Source organism: Rhinopithecus roxellana, chromosome 12 (assembly GCF_007565055.1).
Source record: "Rhinopithecus roxellana isolate Shanxi Qingling chromosome 12, ASM756505v1, whole genome shotgun sequence".
In the NCBI taxonomy this organism is placed as follows: domain Eukaryota; kingdom Metazoa; phylum Chordata; class Mammalia; order Primates; family Cercopithecidae; genus Rhinopithecus; species Rhinopithecus roxellana.
This window is the reverse complement of record NC_044560.1, coordinates 31,425,417-31,447,797: the sequence shown is the minus strand read 5'-3', so window position 1 is coordinate 31,447,797 and position 22,381 is coordinate 31,425,417. Positions and strand designations below refer to the sequence as shown.

Sequence of the window (22,381 nt, the reverse complement as noted above, 5' to 3'; positions counted from 1 at the left end):
ACACACATATATATATATTTTTGAGACAGAGTCTCACTCTGTTGCCCAGGTTAGAGTGCAGTGGCATGATCTTGGCTCACTGCAACCTCCACCTCCCGGTTTAAGGAATTCTCTTGCATCAGCCTCCCAAGTAGCTGGGATTACAGGTGCGCACCACCACGCCCGGCTAATTTTTGTATTTTTAGTAGAGACAGGGTTTCATCATGTTGGCCAGGCTGGTCTCGAATGCCAGACCTCAAGTGATCTACCTGCCTAGGTCTTCCAAAGTTCTGGGATTACAGGTATAAGCTACCATGACTGGCCAAATATTAAAAAGATGAAAATAAATGAATATGTAATTCCAGTAGTACTTCAGGAAGGACTCCATTAGGTAATATTATCGGGAATACACTTTTGAGGAAGTGACTTTTACTCTGAGACTTGGATGAAATGAAGCCCGCTCTACAAAAAATCTAGGCAAAAAGATACTTAGCTCATGGAAGAGGCTATGAAACTCTAACATAGGAAAGGCTTTGGCATGTCCTAGTTGTTGACAGATTAATTTCGTTATAACCTAATGAATAAAAAGGAATTGGACTCAAAATGAGATTATATTGATTAGCAGAAGACTTGTATTCTTATGACAAGGTGCTGAAGTTTTAAAATTTCCGTGGGAAGCTGTATTTGTATATATGTAGATTAAGCTGCTTGTGACAGAGACCCAGAACAATAGTGATTGAAACCATATAGATGTTTAAATTAATTTTCTTTTTTTTTGATACAATGTCTATAACCCAGGCATAGAAATCTAATTTTCTCTTGCATTAAAATCCAAGCTGGAAAGGTACCTACTCTGCAAAACCATTATTTCACAGACATGACAGCAAATCAATATTGCCATCAGCTTTGTTGAGGAAGAGGGAAAACAAGCAATATAGGGCTTGGGCCACCTGACTCTTAAGGAAAGAACTCAGATGGTATTACATAATATTTCTGTATTTCTTTAGGCAGAACCCAAGTTGCATGGCATTCCCAGCTGTAAAGGAGCTTGGGAAATGCAGTTTATATTGGTGGCTTTTTTCTCAAATAAAAAGCCGTGGGTTCAATTGATATTTTTAAAAAAGGAAAATAGATATTTGGCAACAGCTGACAATCTGCCACATAAACCTTTGGCCTGATAGTGTTAAACATATGGACTCGGACTCAGTTGACCTCATTCTAAGACCAACTCTCTTAAATTCTGATTGAGTTGATTTAGAATGTTTCCTAAACATCCATAATTGCAACAAACTCTCAAGGTAATTCAGAGGCAGATCAAAATTTCAGTACCATTGAACTGACTTATTTCCCTAATTAACTCCTTCATTTGAGTGCTCTCATTTCCCTGTGCTCCTTTACCCACGTAAGAGTTCTCCAAGCCTTTTATTTCTTATGTGAATTATTTGCAGTTATCTCTCATTGCTACCATAGATATTTTATTTCTCTTATAGTACAAAATCAGGAGTTAAAATGTATTTCTTATCTTTCAGACTTGGCATCCAGAGATGAGCCCCAGAAGTTACCTCCAAAAAGTGATATTTATGAAACCGAATTATTCCAGTGGGTTAACATGGAAGAATTTAAAAGCCATAGTCCTGAGAGATCAATTTTCAGAGATATCTGGGAAGGCAATTGTCATTTTGAGCAACATCAGGGACAAGAGAAGGGTTATTTTAGACAACTTATGATTAACCATGAAAACATGCCCATTTTTAGCCAACATACTTTACTCACTCAAGAATTTTATGATAGAGAGAAAATCTCTGAATGTAAAAAGTGTAGAAAAATCTTCAGTTACCATTTATATTTTAGTCACCACAAAAGAACTCATTCTAAAGAACTTTCCGAATATAAAGAATGCACAGAAATTGTTAATACACCATGCCTTTTTAAACAACAGACAATTCAAAATGGTGACAAATGCAATGAGTGTAAAGAATGTTGGAAGGCCTTTGTTCATTGCTCACAACTTAAACAACATCTAAGAATTCATAATGGTGAAAAACGCTATGAATGTAACGAATGTGGGAAGGCCTTTAATTATGGTTCAGAACTTACTCTACATCAAAGAATTCACACTGGTGAGAAACCTTATGAATGTAAAGAATGTGGGAAGGCCTTTAGACAGCGATCACAGCTTACTCAACATCAGAGACTTCATACTGGTGAAAAACCCTATGAATGTAAGCAATGTGGGAAAGCTTTTATTCGTGGCTTTCAACTTACTGAACATCTGCGACTCCATACTGGTGAGAAACCTTATGAATGTAAAGAATGTGGAAAGACTTTTAGGCATCGCTCACATCTTACTATACATCAGAGAATTCATACTGGTGAGAAACCCTATGAATGTCAGGAATGTGGGAAGGCCTTTAGCTATCACTCAAGCTTCTCGCACCATCAGAAAATTCATTCTGGCAAGAAACCTTATGAATGTCATGAATGTGGGAAGGCGTTTTGTGATGGCTTACAACTAACCCTACATCAGAGGATTCATACTGGTGAGAAACCCTATGAGTGTAAAGAATGTGGGAAGACTTTTAGACAGTGTTCACACCTCAAAAGACATCAGAGAATTCATACTGGTGAGAAACCTCATGAATGCGTGATATGTGGTAAGGCCTTTAGACTTCATTCACACCTTATTCAACATCAAAGAATTCATACTGGTGAGAAACCCTATGAATGTAAGGAATGTGGGAAAGCCTTTAGCTATCATTCAAGCTTCTCACACCATCAGAGAATTCATTCTGGAAAGAAACCTTATCAATGTGGGAAGGCGTTTAATCATGGATTACAACTTAACTTACGTCAGACTCTTCCTACTGGTGAGAAGCCAGTCAGGTTTCCTCTCCTCCCTCCCCATCCTAGTCTAGCATGAAATTTGTTGATGGAAATATACATTGTCTTTGTTTTATTTAAGGAAAATGTTGGTAAGCCACCATGTTTCATTAGTATTGATTTATTTAATTCTTGAAAATCAAATGTTTTTAAGTGAGAAAATGGAAAACTAATTAAAGTGTAAATTTTGCTCTCATTTTAATGCTGTTTCTGAGTTATTGTATTAACCATTATTGAGAATAAATTTTCTTTTTTTATTGACAATAAATTTTCTAAAATTACATGTTTCACTGAAACCAGTGAAATATAGCATAAATAAAATGAAAACAATTTCCTCTCATCCCACAAATCTCTGCGATAACCAGTATGTGTATTTCTTCTTCCTTTATGCTCAAACAGCCTGTACACAGAAAGTGTTTGTTCCATGTGTTTGGAGGAGCTTTTACCCCCTATATGGACATTTGACAGCATCTTGTCCTTTTCACAATAATCATGAATACTTTTCTAGGTCAGTACATAAAGATGTAACCCATTCTTTGTAAGGTTCAGAATATTTCTAGAATGGAATGGGTATTTTGAGCCATTACCTACTACAGACATTCAAGTTGTTTCTAATGTTCACCTGGAACTCTAGTTTTACCTTCTTTTCTTTGTATTGTGCAGATTCCCAACAGTGGGATTAAAGAGTATCTGGCGTTATGTATTTTGGCATGTCATTTATTTTTTAAAACCTTCTAAATTTTTTGTTTAATAGAAGCATACATTATAAAATTCAAAAATTACCAAAAATGTGAAAATTAATTCTTCCCTAACATCCAGTTCTGTAGCCACTCACCTTCTCTCCACAGGTGCAACAACTGCTAGCAGTTTCTTTTTATTCTAACAGGAATATTTCATGTAAATTTCATGAATTTTTGGACAAAAGTAGGTTATTCATAATACGTGATTTATTACACATTCTCATCGTAAGTTCACATTTGGCCCACTTCATTTTTTTTTTTTTTTTTTTTTTGAGACACGCCCAGGCTGGAGTCCAGTGGCACAATCTTGGCTCACTGCAACCTCCACCTCCAAGTTTCAAAATTCTCCTGCCTCAGCTTCCTGAGTAGCTGGGACAACAGGCGTGCGCAACCATGCCCTGCTACTTTTTGTATTTTTGGTAGAGACAGTTTTTTACCATGTTGACCAGGCTGGTCTTGAACTCTTGACCTCAGGTGATCCACCCACCTCAGCTTCCCAAAGTGCTTGGATTACAGGCGTAACCCACTTTGCCCAGCCCACTTCATTTTTTAATATATTCCAGGAATTTAAAAACTTTGTGCTAACTATCAATTTACTGCCTCTTGGCTCTGAATCCTTCATTGCCTGCTCTGCAGTATTGGAACTGGGTTCTGTGAACATTTCTCCTTTGTCACCTGGCATGATGTTAATTTCTGCCAGTAGATTGTGGGGAGGACACTAGAGGAGGAGGGTTTTTTCTCTTCTTAGTTTTGTTTCACTCTTGTCAGGCTCCTGTAGCGCTTGCAGCAGTAGCCCTTGGCTCCTGTAGTGTGTGACACCCAGCAGGACCAGCCTCTAACACGCACTTGGGTGGCTACACAGCAAGTAATAAGAGGTAGTGGCATCTCTCTGAAGATGGCTTTTGCCGTCTACCAAGAGATTGACTTCTAGGCTACTCCTACAACTCTGCCATTCTGAACCATGTCTCTGCCCTTTCTAAGAAAGCCTGGATTTTGGCCTGTGGGAGAGTGGGCTAGTTTGGGTTGGGTATCTCAGTCCATGCTTTCTAGGGTCAGTCACTGCTACCACTTTCTTTTGTATTCCAAGAATATTCCAGGTAAAATTTTTAAATCCTTTGGACAAAAAGAAACCAATGACTTCATTAATACTGTATTGTAGGGTGGATTTATGTATATTTATATTTCAGAGATTTTTTACTTCCTGAATCCAAGAACTCACATCCTTCATTGATTCTCAAAAATTCTCAACTATTTCCACTTATAATATTCCTTTCCCTCATTCTCTGCCCACTTCTCCCTTCTCTATCCTCTGAATTATATGTTGAACTTTTCTTACTGTCTTTTTAGAAGGCCTTTGCTTATTTGTCCAAAACTACTGTCAAGAACAGAATTCCTTGTGTGTACATTTTTTAACATTACATATTTTGTATCATGCTATGCAATCCAAAATTTGTTTCATTCAGTCAATAAGTTCATGAAATTTAGTCTCCTTTTGTGATTTACAGAGGTTAAGGAGGGAGTGAGGTCAAGGGGGATGTGGATGTGGCTATAAAAATGCAACATGAGGCCAGGTGCAGTGGCTCACGCCTGTAATCCCAGCACTTTGGGAGGCTGAGGCAGGCAGATCACGAGGTCAGGAGATTGACACCATCCTGGCTAACATGGTGAAACCCTGTCTCTACAAAAAATACAAAAAAAAAAATTAGCCGGGCGTGGTGGCAGGCGCCTATAGTCCCGCTACTCAGGAGGTTGAGTCAGGAGAATTTCTTGAACCTGGGAGATGGAGGTTGTAGTGAGCCAAGATCGTGCTCCAGCCTGGACAACAAGAGCAAAACTCTGTCTCAAAAAAGAAAAGAAAAAAAGAAACATTTTTCTTTTCTAAGGTCACGAAGAAATTATTCTACATTTTTTTCTATTGACTTTGTAGTTCTACCTTACACAATTAGGTCTTTAACCTATTCCAGAGTAAAATTTTGTATTTTCAAAAAAAAAACTATTCTCCCATAATTGTCTCTTGCAGCCTTTCTCTGTGAGATGGTATTTTTTCCTGCCTCTGGATGAAATGTCTGGCAAGTGTCATTAAAGTCAAAAATCCAGGGAGGCTGAGGCGGACGGATCATTAGGTCAGGAGATCAAGACCACCCTGGCTAACACAATGAAACCCTGTCTCTAATAAAAAAATACAAAAAATTAGCCAGGCGCAGTGGCAGGCACCTGTAGTCCCAGCTACTCGGGAGGCTGAGGCAGGAGAATGGCGTGAACCCAGGAGGCAGAGCTTGCAGTCAGCTGAGATGGTGCCACTGCACTCCAGTCCGGGTGACAGAGCGAGACTCCATCTAAAAAAAAAAAAAAAAAATTGCAACATGAGGAATGCTGTGGTAATGGAAATGTTCTGTGTCTTGATTCAATGTCAACATCATGCTTCTGATGTATAGTTTTTCAAGATAATTAGTATCGGGGAAAACTTGGTCAAGGGTACATGGGATCTTTTTGTATTATTATTGCAGTTGCATATACTCTAAAATTGTTTCAAAATAAAAACCTTGATTTTTTGAAGTTTAGGAAAGATCGTTTCAGACAAATATGTGAATCTGAGTTATCAATGTACTGTAATGTAGAACAGGGGACTTTATTATGTTTCCCAGTGCTATTCTGAATGACTAGTGATTAGGTTGTCTTTTATTTTTAAAAATGAGACATTCATAGGCTACTTTTTTCTTTTTTGAGACAGGGTCTTGCTTTGTTGCCCAGGCTGGAGTGCAGTGGCACAGTTATAGCTCACTGCAGCCTCATTTGTGGTTACTTGACTAATTTAGATTTTTTTATGTTTATACTTTCTCATTTATATACATTAAAATAATGATTTTTTTTCTTTTCTTTTTTTTTTTTTTTTTTTTTTTGAGATGGAGTCTCACTCTGTCACCGAGGCTGGAGTGCAGTGGCACCATGTGAGCTCACTACAACCTCCATCTCCTGGGTTCAAGCAATTCTGCCTTAGCCTCCCGAGTAGCTGGGATTACAGGCACCCGCCACCATGCCTGGCTACTTTTTATATTTTTAGTAGAGACAGGGTTTCACTATGTTGCCCAGGCTGGTCTCGAACTCGTGACCTCAAATGATCCACCCGCCTTGGCCTCCCAAAGTGCTGGGATTACAGGCGTGAGCCACCACACCCAGCCAATGATCTGTTCTTAACAAGATAAAATATTGCCTAGGTGCAGTGGCTCACGCCTGTAATCCCAGCACTTTGGGAGGCCAAGGTGGGTGGATCATGAGGTCAGCAGATCGAGATCATCCTGGCTAACACGGTGAAACCCTGTCTCTACTAAAAACATAAAAAATTGGCCAGGCGCGGTGGCTCACTCCTGTAATCCCAGCACTTTAGGAGGCCGAGGCGGGTGGATCACCTGAGGTTGGGAGTTCAAGACCAGCCTGACCAACATGGAGAAACCCCGTCTCTACTAAAAAAAAAAATACAAAATTAGCCAGGCATGGTGGCACATGCCTGTAATCCCAGCTACTTAGGTGGAGGTTGTGGTGAGCCGAGATCGTGCCATTGCACTCTAGCCTGGGCAAAAAGAGCGAAACTCTGTTTCAAAAAACTAAAAAATAAAAAATATAAAAAATCAGCCAGGTATGGTGGCGGGTGCCTGTAGTCCCAGCTACTCAGGAAGCTGAGGCAGGAGAATGGCGTGAACCCGAGAGGTGGAGCTTGCAGTAAGCCGAGATCGCACCACTGCACTCCAGCCTGGGCGACAGAGTGAGACTCCATCTCCAAAAAAAAAAGACAAAATATTAATGACAGAAATTAGATACACACATGCATTAACCCATTCCATGTGGAAATCAACAAGAAACATGGTATATTCCTTCTTTTGCTTTGTTTTTTCTTTAGAGATGGAGTCTTGCTCTGTTGCCCAGGCTAGAGTGCCGTGGCACGATTGTGGCTCACTGCAAACTCTGCTTCCTGGGTTCAAGCCATTCTCCTGCCTCAGCCTCCCGAGTACCTGGGATTACAGGTGCCCACCACCATGCCTGGCTAATTTTTTGTATTTTTAGTAGAGACGGGGTTTCACTATGTCGGCCAGGCTGGTCTCGAACTGCTGACCTCAGGTGATCCACCTGCCTTGGCCTCCCAAAATGCTGCGATTACAGGTGTGAGCTACCATGCCTGGCCAATAAGGTATATTTATTCTTATTTGATGTGGATGAAAATTGTCAAAACACAACCAATGGGTAATGTCAACATGCATTCTAACATGCAATTTATTGGACTTAGCCAATAGAATGTGGGTGGATGTCATTTTTGGTAGAACTGTTGGGAAAAGGACTTGTGGGGTGCCTGTATAAACTGGCCATAAAAATATAGGAGAATAAGTTGTGGAAAGCCACAAGAGGCCTCTGAGGAGGAAAGCCTCCTAATTGCCATCACGTTCCCATGACCAGAGCGTGACCTGCTCTCTTATCTATAAACACTGTGTTCAAGGAGAAAGACACTCCTTTGAAGCATTGGAATGTGGCCAGATATGCCGGCTCCTAGTTAGGCCCACTCCCCACAGTTGCTCTCTGATAAATAAAAGAATAAATCAGTAGTTAAGTTTATGCTGCTTCAGCACAAAGGAAATATACCTAAACTGCCATTGACCCCTTTCACTGTTTCACCCCTGAACATCTGCTTCTTAGATCTAAGTGACTATACTCAATAAATAGTGTGGAGACCAGAGCTTGGTGCCTTTGCAGCCTCTGATTTGCTCTGGCCCTCTGGCTCCCACCTTTATGAACTCTTAACCTGTCTTTTCTCATTCCTTTGTCGCCACTGGACTTCGGGTACCCTATGGGTGGTGTTGAGGCTGGTCCCCAACAGAACTTTACATGTGCTTTCATGTTATGACTTGGTTTTTGCTATTGGCCATGAGAAGAACATGCCACATGTAGCCATTTGCTCATCCATGAAAACCTTCCAAGAATAGTGGCACTGCTTCACTTCCACCTTCTAAATCTCATGCAAATTTCACCAACATGGTGAAACCCCATCTCTACTAAAAATACAAAAATTATCCAGGTGTGGTGGCAGGCCCCTATAATCTCAGCTACTCAGGAGGCTGAGGCAGGAGAATTGCTTGAACCCAGAGGGCGGAGGTTGCAGTGAGCTGAGATCGTGCCATTTCACTCCAGCCCGGGTGAAAGAGCGAAACTCCATCTCAAAAACTAAGGCCGGGCGTGGTGGCCCATGCCTGTAATCCCAGCACTTTGGGAGGCCAGAACGGGTGATCACCTGAGGTCAGGAGTTAGAGACCAGCCTGGCCAACATGGTGAAACCCCCTCTCTACTAAAAATACAAAAATTAGCCTGGCGTGGTGGCACGTACCTGTAATCCCAGCTACTCAGGAGGCTGAGGCAGGAGAATCACTTGAACCCAGGAGGCAGAGGTTGCGGTGAGCCGAGATTGCACCATTGCACTCCAGCTTGGGCAACAGAGCAAGACTCTTTCTCAAAAATATGAATAGAAATTTTAAAATGACCATTATAAAAAAGACAAACAATAACAGATCTTGGTGAGGGCAGAGAGAGGGAAACACTTTAGTACACTGCTGGTGGGAATGCAAGTTAGTATAACCACTATAGAAAAAATTATAGAGTTTTCTCAAGAAACTAAACATAGATAATCCACATAATCCAGAAATCTCACTGTGGGGTACATATCCAGAGTGAAGGAAATCAGTACATCTAAGAGCTATCTGCACACCCATGTTTACCGCAGCACTATTAACAATGGCCAAAATATGGAATCAACCTAAGTCTCCATCAACGCATAATGGATTTATACACAATAGAATACTATTCAGCCAGAAACAGAATGAAATACTACCATTTGCAGCAACATGGGTGGAAGTGGAGGTTAATTATGTTAAGGGAAATAAGCCAGGAACAGAAAGACAAACTTGGCGTGTTCTCATGCATAAGTGGGAGCTAAAAGAGTTGATCTCATGGAGGTCAGAGTAGAATGATGGTTACTAGAGGTTAGGAAGTGAGGGGCCAGGGGTGAAGAGAGGTTAGTTAATGGATATAAAAATATCGTTAGATAGGGCTGGGTGCGGTGCCTCACGCCTGTAATCCCAGCACCTTGGGAAGCCGAGGTGGGTGGATCACAAGGTCAAGAGATCAAGACCGTCCTGGCCAACATGGTGAAACCCTGTCTCTACTAAAAATACAAAAATAAGCTGGGCATGGTGGCTCGCGTCTGTAGTCCCAGCTACTTGGGAGGCTGAAGCAGGAGAATTGCTTGAACCCAGGGGGCAAAGGTTGCAGTGAGCCGAGATCACACCATTGCACTCCAGTCTGACAACAGAGTGAGACTCCATCTCAAAAAAAAAAAAAAAAAGGTTAGCTAGAAAGAATAAGTTCTAGTGTTTGATAGGACAGTAGGATGACTATAGTTAATAGTAATTTCCTGTATATTTCAAAATAGGTGGAAGATAATATTTGAAATGTTCCTAACACAAGGAAATGATAAATGTTTGAGGTGTATATCCTAATTACCCTGATTTATTACATATTATATGCAGGTATCAAAATATCACACATATCCATAAATACGTACAATTATTATGCATTAATAAAAACATACACTGTAATCCCAGCACTTTGGGAGGCCGAGGCGTGGGATCACTTGAGGTCAGGAGTTCAAGACCAGCCTGGCCAATGTGGTGAAACCCTGTTTCTACTAAAAATACAAAAATTAGCCGGGTATGGCAGTACATGCCTGTAATCCCAGCAATTTGAGAGGCTGAGGTGGAAGAACTGCTTGAACCTGGGAGGCGGAGGCTGCAGTGAGCCGAGATTGTACCACCGCACATATACAATCAGGGGCCTTTAATTGGCACTGTGTGGAATTAAGAATACCACTGAGGGCCAGGTGCGGTGGCTCAAGCCTGTAATCCCAGCACTTTGGGAGGCTGAGACAGGCGGATCACGAGGTCAGGAGATCGAGACCATCCTGGCTAACACGGTGAAACCCCGTCTCTACTAAAAAATACAAAAAATTAGCCGGGTGAGGTGGCGGGCGCCTGTAGTCCCAGCTACTCGGGAGGCTGAGGCAGGAGAATGGCGTAAACGCGGGAGGTGGAGCTTGCAGTGAGCCGAGATCGCGCCATTGCACTCCAGCCTGGGCGACAAAGTGAGACTCCGTCTCAAAAAAAAAAAAAAAAAAAAGAATACCGCTGAGAACCAAGGGATAGCAGAATTGGCCCCACTTAGTATTATTCCCAATGATTGCATATGCCCAGATGACTATGTATTGACTGGTTTGTCAGCCATTGTTAGATGTGTTGGAGACGCCCAACAGAACACACACCCTGAGTTCCATCTTCCATAGGTGTGCCACCCCTAGACATGAAGCCTGCCACTCCAATGGGGGGCTGATCATCTGGATGGAGTTTACAAATATGGGCTGAGTGCAGTGTGTTCCTTGTGTTGTGAGTTGACCTGTGGAACAATGATGAGACCATGTAAGAAGGCCTGTGTATGTGTAGACTGACTACTACTGGATATATAATTCAGAAGCCAGTCAAAGATATCTTTGGAGACACAAATCAGGAGGTACTGCTGCTAATGAAGCAGAGCTAGGGATTTTTATTTAAAAAAAATTACAGACAGTACAATTCACTTTTTTATACTTCTATTTTTTACACATGCATAGATTTTTGTTATCTACGACCACAAGCAGGATACAAAACAATTCCAACACCTAAAGAATTCCCTCGTGCACCCCCTGTGTATTCAGATCCCACCCCACCCCAGACACTCAGCAACCTTTGATGTTTTCTGTCGTTATATTTTCACCTTTTCCAACATGTCATATAAATGGAATCGTACAGTACGTAACTTTTTGGGACTGGGTTCTTTCCCTTAGCGTAATATATTCGAGGTTCATCTATATTGTTGCATGTTTCAGTAGCTCATTATTGTTATCGTTGAGTAGAATTCCATCCTGTGAATGTACCACAGTGTATCCATTTACACACTGAAGAACATTTGCTTGTCTCTAGTTTTTAATTTTTTTAAATTATAAATGATACTTACAAACACTCATGTACAGGTTTCTGTGTGCACATAATTTTTCATTCCTCCAGGATAAATACTTATAAGTGGGATTGCTGGGTCATATTGGCTGTGTAACTGTTTGAGACTGGCATATTGTTTTCCAGAGCAGCTTTACCATTTTGTCTTTCCTATTAGCAATGTATGAGAGTTCCAGTAACAAATCCGTATCTGTACTCCTGAATCTAAAATAAAGGTTAAAAAAGAAAGAGTTCCGGCTGGGCGCGGTGGTTCATGCCTGTAATCCCGAGACGGGCGGATCACGAGGTCAGGAGATCGAGACCATCCTGGCTAACACGGTGAAACCCCGTCTCTACTAAAAAATACAAAAAATTAGCTCGGCGTGGTGGTGGGTGCCTGTAGTCCCAGCTGCTCCGGAAGCTGAGGCAGGAGAATGGCGTGAACCTGGAGGCGGAGCTTGCAGTGAGCCGAGATCGAGACAGAGCGAGACTCCATCTCAAAAAAAGAAAAAAAAGGAAAGAGTTTCAGTTGTTCCACATTCTTGTCAGCACTTGGTATTGTCACATATCTAGGATTTTGAAAGGCCCGATTATAAACTGATGAATATCTCAAATAGTAGAACATCCCAGGTGAATGTTGAAGACTAGTGTTGGAGCCTGTGCTTTTGCTGTTGCATTTTACTTGTGAAGCAGGGCATGGTAAGCCTGGTTCTACTGCTAGACCAGAAACTGAGTGAAGAAATTAAAGCATTAGCTGGCAAGAAATGATCACATTTGAGATGTACTGTGCACTATCTGATACTGGGGACACAGAGGGTGAGGAGATATGCTTGTTCACATACATTATCAGGAAATACACAGCAGTTATAGGAGCCATGTTTGTAGGATGGAGCTGATTTACAGTCAGACTGCAAAGCTCTAACATTATCTCCATGATGCCTGGGTGTCTGGCTCTGACTCTTGGTTGGGATAAAGCCGGTGAGCTACATGAGGTACTGGTTAAAGTCTTTTTTTTTTTTTTTGAGACGTTGTCTTGCTCAGTTGTCCAGGCTGGAGTGCAGTGGCGCGATGTTGGCTCACTGCAAGCTCTGCCTCCTGGGTTCATGCCATTCTCCTGCCTCAGCCTCCCAAGTAGCTGGGACTACAGGCACCCGCCGCCACGTCCTGCTAATTTTTTGCATTTTTAGTAGAGATGGGGTTTCACCGTGTTAGCCAGGATGGTCTCGATCTCCTGACCTCGTGATCTGCATGCCTCGGCCTCCCAAAGTGCTGGGATTACAGGCGTGAGCCACCGCGCCTGGCCGGTTAAAGTCTTATATTCCCTGGGAGACTCCCAGAGCCAATTTGTTAATGATGGCTTTTTAACTTTTTTAAACTCACATAACCAGTTAAGATAGCCTGGCATGACTATGTAACTAGTGAACAGAGAGGAATAAAAAACCCATGCAGTGGCTGGGCACAGTGGCTCACGCCTGTAATCTCAGCACTTTGGGAGGCTGAGGTAGGTGGATTACCTGAGGTCATGAGTTCGAGACCAGCCTGGCCAACATGAAGAAACCCTGTCTCCACTAAAAACACAAAAACTAGCTGGTCATGGTGGCACATGCTTACAATCCCAGCTACTTGGAAGGCTGTGGCAGGAGAATTGCTTGGACCTGGGAGGCAGAGGTTGCTGTGGGCTGAGATTGCACCACTACACTCCAGCCTGGGCGACAGAGCAAGACTCTGTCTCAAAAAAACAAAACAATGACAACAAAAAAACCCGTGTTGAGAAGTCCTGCCATCAGCTCTCCCTAAATCAAGTTTCATACAGATCTTAGTGGTTCAGTTCAGAGACAGTGTGGAGTCTGTGCGTGAATAAAACCACTAAGAAGCATGCAGCTAGATGATTCTGAGCCCCAGTGCTTACCTTCCCTTTCTTTTGCTGAGCCACATCCTTTGCTTCTAACCAAAAACATTTCCTGGGTGTGCTCTGTGGAGTCTTGTTAGTCCTCTGAACTGATGAAATCATTTTGCATATGTCTTATGACCTTGCAGTTAGGTCTACAAAATATGAATTTGCAAAATCACTCCTATTTTGTCGTATATATTTAGGCCAAGTTGACTTAGATTCTATAAACATGTTTGCTCCTTAGAGATGCCCAAACTTCATTGAGCAATAGATAAGTTAGATGAAAAATACTCATGAGGCACATGATATTTTGGTTCATTATGGACTGCATATACAATGGTGGTCTCATAAGATTATAGTACCAGCCAGGTGTGGTGGCTCACGCCTGTAATCCCAGCACTTTGGAAGGCCAAGGCGGGTGGATCATGAGGTCAGGAGATTGAGACCATCCTGGCCAACACGGTGAAGCCCCATCTCTACTAAAAATACAAAAATTAGCCACGCTTGGTGGCTTGCACCTGTACTCCCAGCTACTCCGGAGGCTGAGGCAGGAGAATCACTTGAACCCGGGAGGCGGAGGTTGCAGTCAGCCGAGATCGCACCACTGCACACCAGCCTGGGCAATAGAGTGAGACTCTGTCTCAAAAAAAAAAAAAAAAAAAAATTATAGTACCATATTTTTACTGTACCTTTTCTGTGTTTAGATAGGTTTACATATATAAATAATTACCATTGTGTTACAATTGCCTATAGTATTCAGCACAGTAACATGCAGTACAGATGTGTAGCCTAGAAGCAACAGGCTCTACCATATAGCCTAGGTGTTTAGTAGGCTGTATCATCTCGGTTTGTATTAGCACTCTGTGATGCTTGCAAAATCATGACACTGCCTAATGATGCATTTCTCAGAATGTATCCCTATTAAGTGAGGCAATGCTGTATTTATCAATTCATAAAGCGAAAATCTCTAAAGTGAGTGAAGTGGCTCACACCTGTAACCCCAGCACTTTAGGAGGCTGAAGTTGGAGGACTGCTTGAGGCCAGGAGTTTGATACCAGCCTGGGCAACACAGCAAGACCCCGTATGTATAAAAAATAAAAACGTTAACTGAGTGGGATGGTGTATGCCTGTAGTCCTAGCTACTTGGGAGGCTGAGGCAGGAGAATTGCTTGAGTCCAGGAATTCAAGTCTGCAGTGAGCTATAATGGCATCACTGTACTCCAGCCTAGGTGACAGACTGAGAACCTGTCTAAAAAAAAAAAAAAAAAAAAAAAAAGGCAAAGAAAATTTCTGACTTCTTCGAAAGAAATCTTCAAGCAGGATTCTGGAATACAGCCCAATGTTGTTTCACGCCAAAATATAAACCACAGGACCAAATTTTCCTAAGGAGCAGTAGCTCATATGTAAATAGCTTTAGAAAACACAACTTCGGCCGGGCACGGTGGCTCACACCTGTAATCTCAGCACTTTGGGAGGCCGAGGCGGGGGGATCACCTGAGGTCAGGCTTTGGAGACCAGCCTGGCCAACATGATGAAACCCCATCTCTACTAAAAATACAAAAAAAATTAGCTGGGCGTGGTGGTGGGCGCCTATAATCCCAGCTACTTGGGAGGCTGAAGCAGAAGAATCGCTTGAGGCAGAGGTTGCAATGGGCCGAAATTGCACCACTGCACGGCAGTCTGGGAAACAAAAGCGAAACCCTGTCTCAAAAATAAAAAAAGAAAGAAAGAAAACACAACTTCATTTACACTTTCTTTAAAGCATTCAAAAGTACCTCCTTCACAGACATTCATTAGATTCCATACCTTGATTTCTCTCTGCGCCTTTGTTGAGAAATGACAGCACGGGGTCTTTTGAGGATGGATCACATTATCCACAGCCTTTCTTTGGGGGCTATTTTCATTTTTTTGTGTGTGCAAAATTGGGACGTATATGATGAATATGATTTACTGCCAGAAAATGAGAAAGAACATATATGGACCCCTCAATTGAGTTGTTATTAAGGTATGTAATTGTAAGCCAAAAATGCAGCCAAATCCTCAACTGTATTTTGTGGTCAGTTTTTCTTCATGCCAAAATCACCTATTAGTAACCACCATATCTTTGCTCATTGACTGCAGAATCCAAATATTTATACCTTTATTTATTTATTTATTTATTTTTGAGACAGGGTCTTGCTCTGTCACCCAGGCTGGAGTGCAGTAGCACTATCCTGGCTCACTGCAACCTCTGCCTCCCGGGCTCAAGTGATCCCCCTACTCAGCCTCCCCAGTAGCTGGGACTACAGGCATGTGCCACCACGCCTGGTTAATTTTTTGTAGAGATGGGGTTTTGGCACGTTTCCCAGGCTGGTCTCAAATTCCTGGGCTCAAGTGATCCTTCCAACACCTCCTGCTGGGGTTACAGGCATGAGCCACCAAGCCCAGCCTTATACCTTTATTTTTATTATATGTTAATAGATACTAAAAAATTACTTTTCCCTTTTAATAAAACAATCAAGTTAAATAAAAACTTTTTTATTAAATAAAAAATGAAACTGTTTTTAGTTTAAAAGCCTGACCATTTTGTTGGCCAGGAATTTGGGAAGACCTCAGCTGGGCAGTTCTTGCTTGAGGTCTCATTTGTGGTACCAGTTGGGTATCAGCAGGGTCCACAGTCATCTGAAGGCTTGACTGGATGTCCAAGAGGCTTCACTTACATGGTTGGCAGCTGATGCTAGCTGATGGCTGGGAGCTCAGCTGTGGCTGTTGACCTGGGTGCCTACACATAGACTTCCTAGCATCATAGTCTCGGTATGGCTAGACTTCTGTCATGGAAGAGAGCTCTTCCCAGAGTTAAAAGTCCCTATAATCCTAGCACTTTGGGAGGCCGAGGTGGGCAGATCACCTGAGGTCAGGAGTTCAAGATCAGCCTGGCCAACATGATGAAACCCTGTCTCTACTAAAAATGCAAAAATTAGCCATGCATGTGGTGCTTGCCTATAATCTCAGCTACCCAGGAGGCTGAGGCAGGAGAATCACTGGCACCTGGGAGGCAGAGGCTGCAGTGAGCTGAGATCATGCCACTGCACTCCAGCCTGGGTGACAGAGTGAGACTCTCTCTCTCAAAAAAAAAAAAAAAAAAACAAAGTCCCAAGCCCCATTTGTTTCCTTTTAATCTTCCTTTCTTTAGTATTAATTCTTTGATGGTGTAAAAGAAATGAGCAACAGTTAAAGTCATTCTTATAATCATTTCATTTGAAGAGTTCTCATCCTATGTGAATTCCCTGGTGTAGCGTAATATATGAACGATGGCTATAAGCTTTTCCATATTCATCATTTGTACTTGACCAGTAAGATACAGACCATAGGTAAAGACTATATTCCTCCCCATGCTCCAACTTCAACACACTCACAGGACTTTTCTCTAGTTGGAATTCTCTGATGGTGAAAAAGGGAAATGCTGGATGCCTCTCCTCTAGTAGACTTTTTGCTTTCAAATAACGCATTAACTGTGGATAACAGCAATCTCACATTTATGACATTTGCCTGGAAGATTTGGGCTGTGACTAAACGTCTTTCTACATCTATTACGTTCATTCACATTCCCAGTTTTCACAATAACATTGATCAAGTTTCCCTGCAGCATGAATTCTCTGGTTTGAACCAGCACCATATTGATAAAATTTATAGCTGTTTCCCTTCAGTGTCAATTATCTCACGTGGTGAAAGTTCTGAATCGTCTGCCAGTATCTGACTGAATACACATATGCACTGACCCAGCGATTCCATTCCTAAGTATATACACAAGAGAAATACATGTATGTACACCAAGACAAGTATGCTCTCAGAAGCATGATTTATTATGACCCTAAGCTGTAAACAATGTAAAAGCTCATCAATAGGAGAATGGATAAATTGTGATATAATCATATAATAGAATTCTATCCTGGATAAAAATAAATAAACTTCTGCCACATGCACTAATGATTAGATTCAGGGACATGATGAATGTAATAAGCCGTACATGAAAGAATGCATGATAATCCAATTTATAGAAAGGTTTATAATATGTAAAAACTAATTTGTAATGTTAGAAGTCAGAATCATGGTCAACTGTGAGGAGGTAACAACTAATTTTTATTTTGTATTTGCAATGAGAAATACAGTTTATACCTTCTTCTTCTTTTTTTTTTTTTTTTGTTGAGACGGAGTCTCACTCTGTTGCCTGGGCTGGAGTGCAGTGGCCGGATCTCAGCTCACTGCAAGCTCCACCTCCCGTATACCTCCTTCTTTTAAAGAACCTCTCTACTCACTGTATAGTCCATGGACCGCAGTCAGTTGGCCAACTAGTTATTACTGATTAACAAAACGATATGTGTTGAAATGGAAAATGTGATTTTCAATGTTTATAACACCTTGACAGAGGAAGTTTTTGTCTGCTGAAGCTAGTAATAAAAAAATTTGGACTTTTTAATTATTTTTGTCATGTAATTTGTCTAATAATACTTGTGTGTGTGTGTGTGTGTGTGTGTTTTACAGGCTGGCAAATAGTAGGTTACCATGTGGTATAGTACCTTAAACTGTTGGATATTATTATGCTTGCAAGCAACATCATCTACAGGGTTTACTATGACTTAACATTTTTTTACCAAAAAAAGCCACATTACTTACTGAATTCCCATGGTTTCTACCTTGTGAGTTTTCTGATGGACAATGAGGTTTGACTTACAACTGAAGAACTTCCCACACTGTTTACATTCATATGGTTTCTCTCCTGTGTGAGTTTTCTGATGGCGAATGAGGTTTGATTTCCTACTAAAGGCTTTCCCACACTGAGGACACCCATTGGATTTCTCTCCTGTATGTATCCTGTGATGAACAGTGAGGATTGCCTTCTGGCGGAAGGACTTCCCACATTCATTACAAATATAGGGTTTCTCCCCTGTGTGAATTCTCTGGTGGAGAGTGAGGGTTGTCTTTTGGCAGAAGGACTTCCCACATTCATTGCAAATATAGGGTTTCTCTCCTGTGTGAGTTCTCTGATGCACAGTGAGGGTTGTCTTCTGGATAAATGCCTTCCCACACTCATTACACTGATATGGTTTCTCTCCTGTGTGAGTTCTCTGGTGATCAATGAGGTATGACTTCTTCCTAAAGGCACTTCCACACTGAGGACATTCATAGGCTTTCTCCCCCGTATGTGTTTTGTGATGTCTAGTGAGGGTGGCCTTCTGGCGGAAGGACTTCCCACAATCCATACAAATAAAGGGTTTCCCCTCTATATGTGTTTTCTCATGAAGGGTGAGGGCTGTCTTCTGACGGAAGGCCTTTCCACATTGATTGCAAACATAAGGTTTTTCACCTGTGTGAATTCGCTGATGTTCAATGAGGTATGATTTCCTTCTAAAGTTATTCCCACAGTAAGGACAGTGAAAGGGTTTCTCTTCTGTTTGTGGTCTCTGAGGCATAATAAAGACAGACTTTCTGCAGAGGAATTTCCCATATTTGTTGTAGGCAGAGGGCTTCTTTTCCATAAGATTACTTGGATGGACACTGAGGCTTGACTTTTCTATGAAGGCAATTCCATCTTTATTGTAGTCAAAGGTTCTTTCTCCTCTGTGAGCTCTAGTATGTGTAAATAGCATTCCTTTCATCAGGAAGGATTTTTCACATTCATTATGGTCAAATGGTCGCTCTGGAGCTTGAGCCTTCTGATGCTGAATAAGCTCCTGTTTACCACTGAGAACTCTTTCTGTTTGTTTCTGGAGATTCACTGCAGGATGAATTTTCTCATGCTTGGTACTGAGGAGTGATTTCTCCCATCCAGTACTGTCCCCAAACTTCTCTTTTATGGGGCTTATATTTCTAATGACTAGTTCTGAAATATTTTTCAAAACTTTTCCATCAGGTTTATATTCACATAGTACGGTTTTTGAAATATGGTTCTTGCCTAGAGTAAGTGCTTTACTATAAATATTACTTCTCTCCTTAATTAGTTTTTTGTGATTGATGAATATGAGGGATTTAGAATGCCTGTCTTGGTATTCTTTGAACTTCACTAAGACATCTTCAGTTTTCCCATCTTCTTCTAGAAGAGAATACAATTAACACTGTGAGTCTTCACATAAATGCTATGGATTGGGTATACATCCAGACAAACTATGGTGAGACCATCTAACTACTGTGATCTACAAAAAGGCCAGAATAAATTACCTCTTGGCAGCGAAAATGTATAAACACAAATACAAATCTTGCTACTCTGTTAAAATGAAGAAAAACTGGCATAAGCAAAAAACACTCATATCTTTGGCATGTTATAAATATAAGCTGCACTGAGAAGGTATAAGAAACACAAGGATGGCCAGGTGCAGTGGCTCATGCCTGTATTCCCAATACTTCAGGAGGCCAAGGTGGGCGGATCACCTGAGGTCAGGAGTTTGAGACCAGCCTGGCCAACATGGAGAAACCCTGTCTCTATTAAAAATTCAAAATAAGCTGGGCATGGTGGCGCATGCCTGTAATTCCAGCTACTCGGGAGGCTGAGGCAGGAGAATTGCTTGAACCAGAGGGGCAGAGGTTGCAGTGAGCCGAGATCATGCCATTGCACTCCAGCCTAGGCAACAAGAGCGAAAGTCTGTCCCAAAAAAAAAAAAAAAAAAAAAGGCCGGGCGCGGTGGCTCAAGCCTGTAATCCCAGCACTTTGGGAGGCCGAGACGGGCGGATCACGAGGTCAGGAAATCGAGACCATCCTGGCTAACTCGGTGAAACCCCGTCTCTACTAAAAAATACAAAAAACTAGCTGGGCGAGGTGGCGGGCACCTGTAGTCCCAGCTACACGGGAGGCTGAGGCAGGAGAATGGCGTAAACCTGGGAGGCGGAGCTTGCAATGAGCTGAGATCCAGCCACTGCACTCCAGCCCGGCCGACAGAGCAAGACTCCGTCTCAAAAAAAAAAAAAAAAAAAAAAAAAAAAAAATGGGATAAGTGAGCAGAAGAGAAAGAATGATGAAAGAGGGATTCTCCTTGGAATGGAAGATTCAGAGCTGCTGAAGTGAGCCTACCAAGGGTGCTGAACAATAGGCAATGTGACCAAAAATTATTTAGGAAGAGACAAAAAGCTATACATTATTTATCCCCTCATGACTAAGTAAGTGTTATAAGTACTTCCAATTATTTCTTCTTCACTTGCATTTAGCCCATGAATGGTAAATGAACTTTCTCAGCTCAATTCAAAGTGTTTACAGAAACATTTGTCTATAGTCTAGGCCCTAGATGTCCATATAACTGTAATTTATTTTCTCTTGAAAGCAGAGAATCTGGAAAACATATTCCCATGAGGAATTATCAAATACACCAAAAGACAAAATATATTTCCAACAGGAATATAATCACTGTTGCGTATACATTTTTTACATATATATGTATTTAAATTCATTTTTATTTTTTTGAGAAAGGGTCTCGCTCTGTCCCCCAAGCTGGAATACAGTGGTGTGATCCTGGCTCACTGCAGCCTTGGCATCCTGGGCTCAAGCAATCCTCCCACCTCAGCCTCCCAAGTATCTGGGGCTACAGGTGTGTGCCACCATATCCAGCTAATTTTTTATTTTTTTTTTTACAGACGGGGGTCTTCCTGTGTTGCCCCGGCTGGACTTGAACTCCTGGCCTCAAATGATCTTCCAAAAGTTCTGGGATTATAGACATGAGCCACAGTGCCCAGAAACTTAGTATTCTGATTGCTGTTACCATCAATTTATTCTGCCAGAGATGGTCAATAATGAAATTCTCCTGACCAACAATTCTAACTTCATTCTTTCAATTTGCCAAATTACTTTTTTCAGCTTTAGGGAAAGATAGGTTTGAGTTTTCCTCCCAATACAGTCACCTACCTTAACTCTGCAATTCCCTGTTGGAGCTGTAAAGGACTGGATTCTTCGATGTATGTGCAGAGCACTGATTAATCTTAATTATTTTTAAAAAATTATTGTATATCTTACTATAGTTGCCTTACTACCATCCATATGTGGGAGGGCAATTTAAAGATGGATTCATCTTACCTATGACTTACATTGTTATTTATAATAGTCCCATACTGGGAACAGCCCAAATATCCATCAAAAGATGAACAGGTAAAACTGTATCATGTATTATACAATAGAATACTACCACAGCAATAAGAAGAAACAATGCTGATACACAATGACAACAGGAATGAATCGCAAATATTTTGCAGCGTGTAAGCTTTATGAAAAAGAATACATATCATACAATTCCACTTATGTGCAGTTCTAGGACATGTAAAACTAATCTGTATTGGTAATTGGAGTTACATTGCCTCCCTAAGCATATACCTCCAAGTATATGCTACTATCCAATTTTTCTTAAAGTTTTCATAGTCTTTCCTTTTTTTGGAGACAAAGTCTCACTCGGTCACTCAGGCTGGAGTGCAACAGCTGGTCTCAGCTCACTGCAACTTCCACCTCTCAGGTTCAAGTGATTCTCCTGCCCCAGCCTCATGAGTAGCTGGGATTACAGGCATGTGCCACCACACCTGGCTAATTTTTGTATTTTTAGTAGAGACTGGGATTCATTATGTTGACCAGGCTGGTCTTGAACTCCTGACCTCGTGATCCACCTGCCTTGGCCTCCCAAAATGCTGGGATTACAGGTGTGAGCCACTGCACCTGGTCCCCACCCTTTTTTTTTCTTTTGAGACAGAGTCTCACTCTGTCACCCAGGCTGGAGTGCAGTGGCACAATCCCAGCTCACTGCAACCTTAGTCTCCCAGGTTCAAGTGATTCTCATGCCTTGGTCTCCTGAGTAGCTGGGACTACAGGTGTGTGCCACCACATC

General features: G+C 41.6%; 2 protein-coding genes across 5 annotated transcripts in view; one reads left to right on the top strand and one right to left on the bottom strand.

Annotated features, from left to right (window-relative positions):
- The window catches only part of ZNF461 (zinc finger protein 461), a 33,030-nt gene extending 29,476 nt beyond the window's left edge, over positions 1–3,554 (top strand). The window contains exon 6 of one of the 2 annotated variants that reach the window (XM_010385648.1): positions 1,509–3,554. In XM_010385648.1, the coding sequence (XP_010383950.1) occupies positions 1,509–2,899 (1,391 nt within the window). In that variant the 3' untranslated portion in view covers positions 2,900–3,554. The remainder of the gene's footprint in view (positions 1–1,508) is intronic. The other variant, XM_010385649.1, reaches the window with a different exon arrangement.
- An 11,695-nt stretch (positions 3,555–15,249) lies between these two features.
- Positions 15,250–22,381, bottom strand: part of ZNF382 (zinc finger protein 382) — a 58,078-nt gene continuing 50,946 nt past the window's right edge. For 2 of the 3 annotated variants that reach the window (XM_030942940.1, XM_030942941.1), the window contains one exon: positions 16,582–19,620. In XM_030942940.1, the coding sequence (XP_030798800.1) occupies positions 18,200–19,620 (1,421 nt within the window). In that variant the 3' untranslated portion in view covers positions 16,582–18,199. Of the gene's footprint in view, positions 15,501–16,581; positions 19,621–22,381 lie in introns of those variants that run through there. The other variant, XM_010385647.2, reaches the window with a different exon arrangement.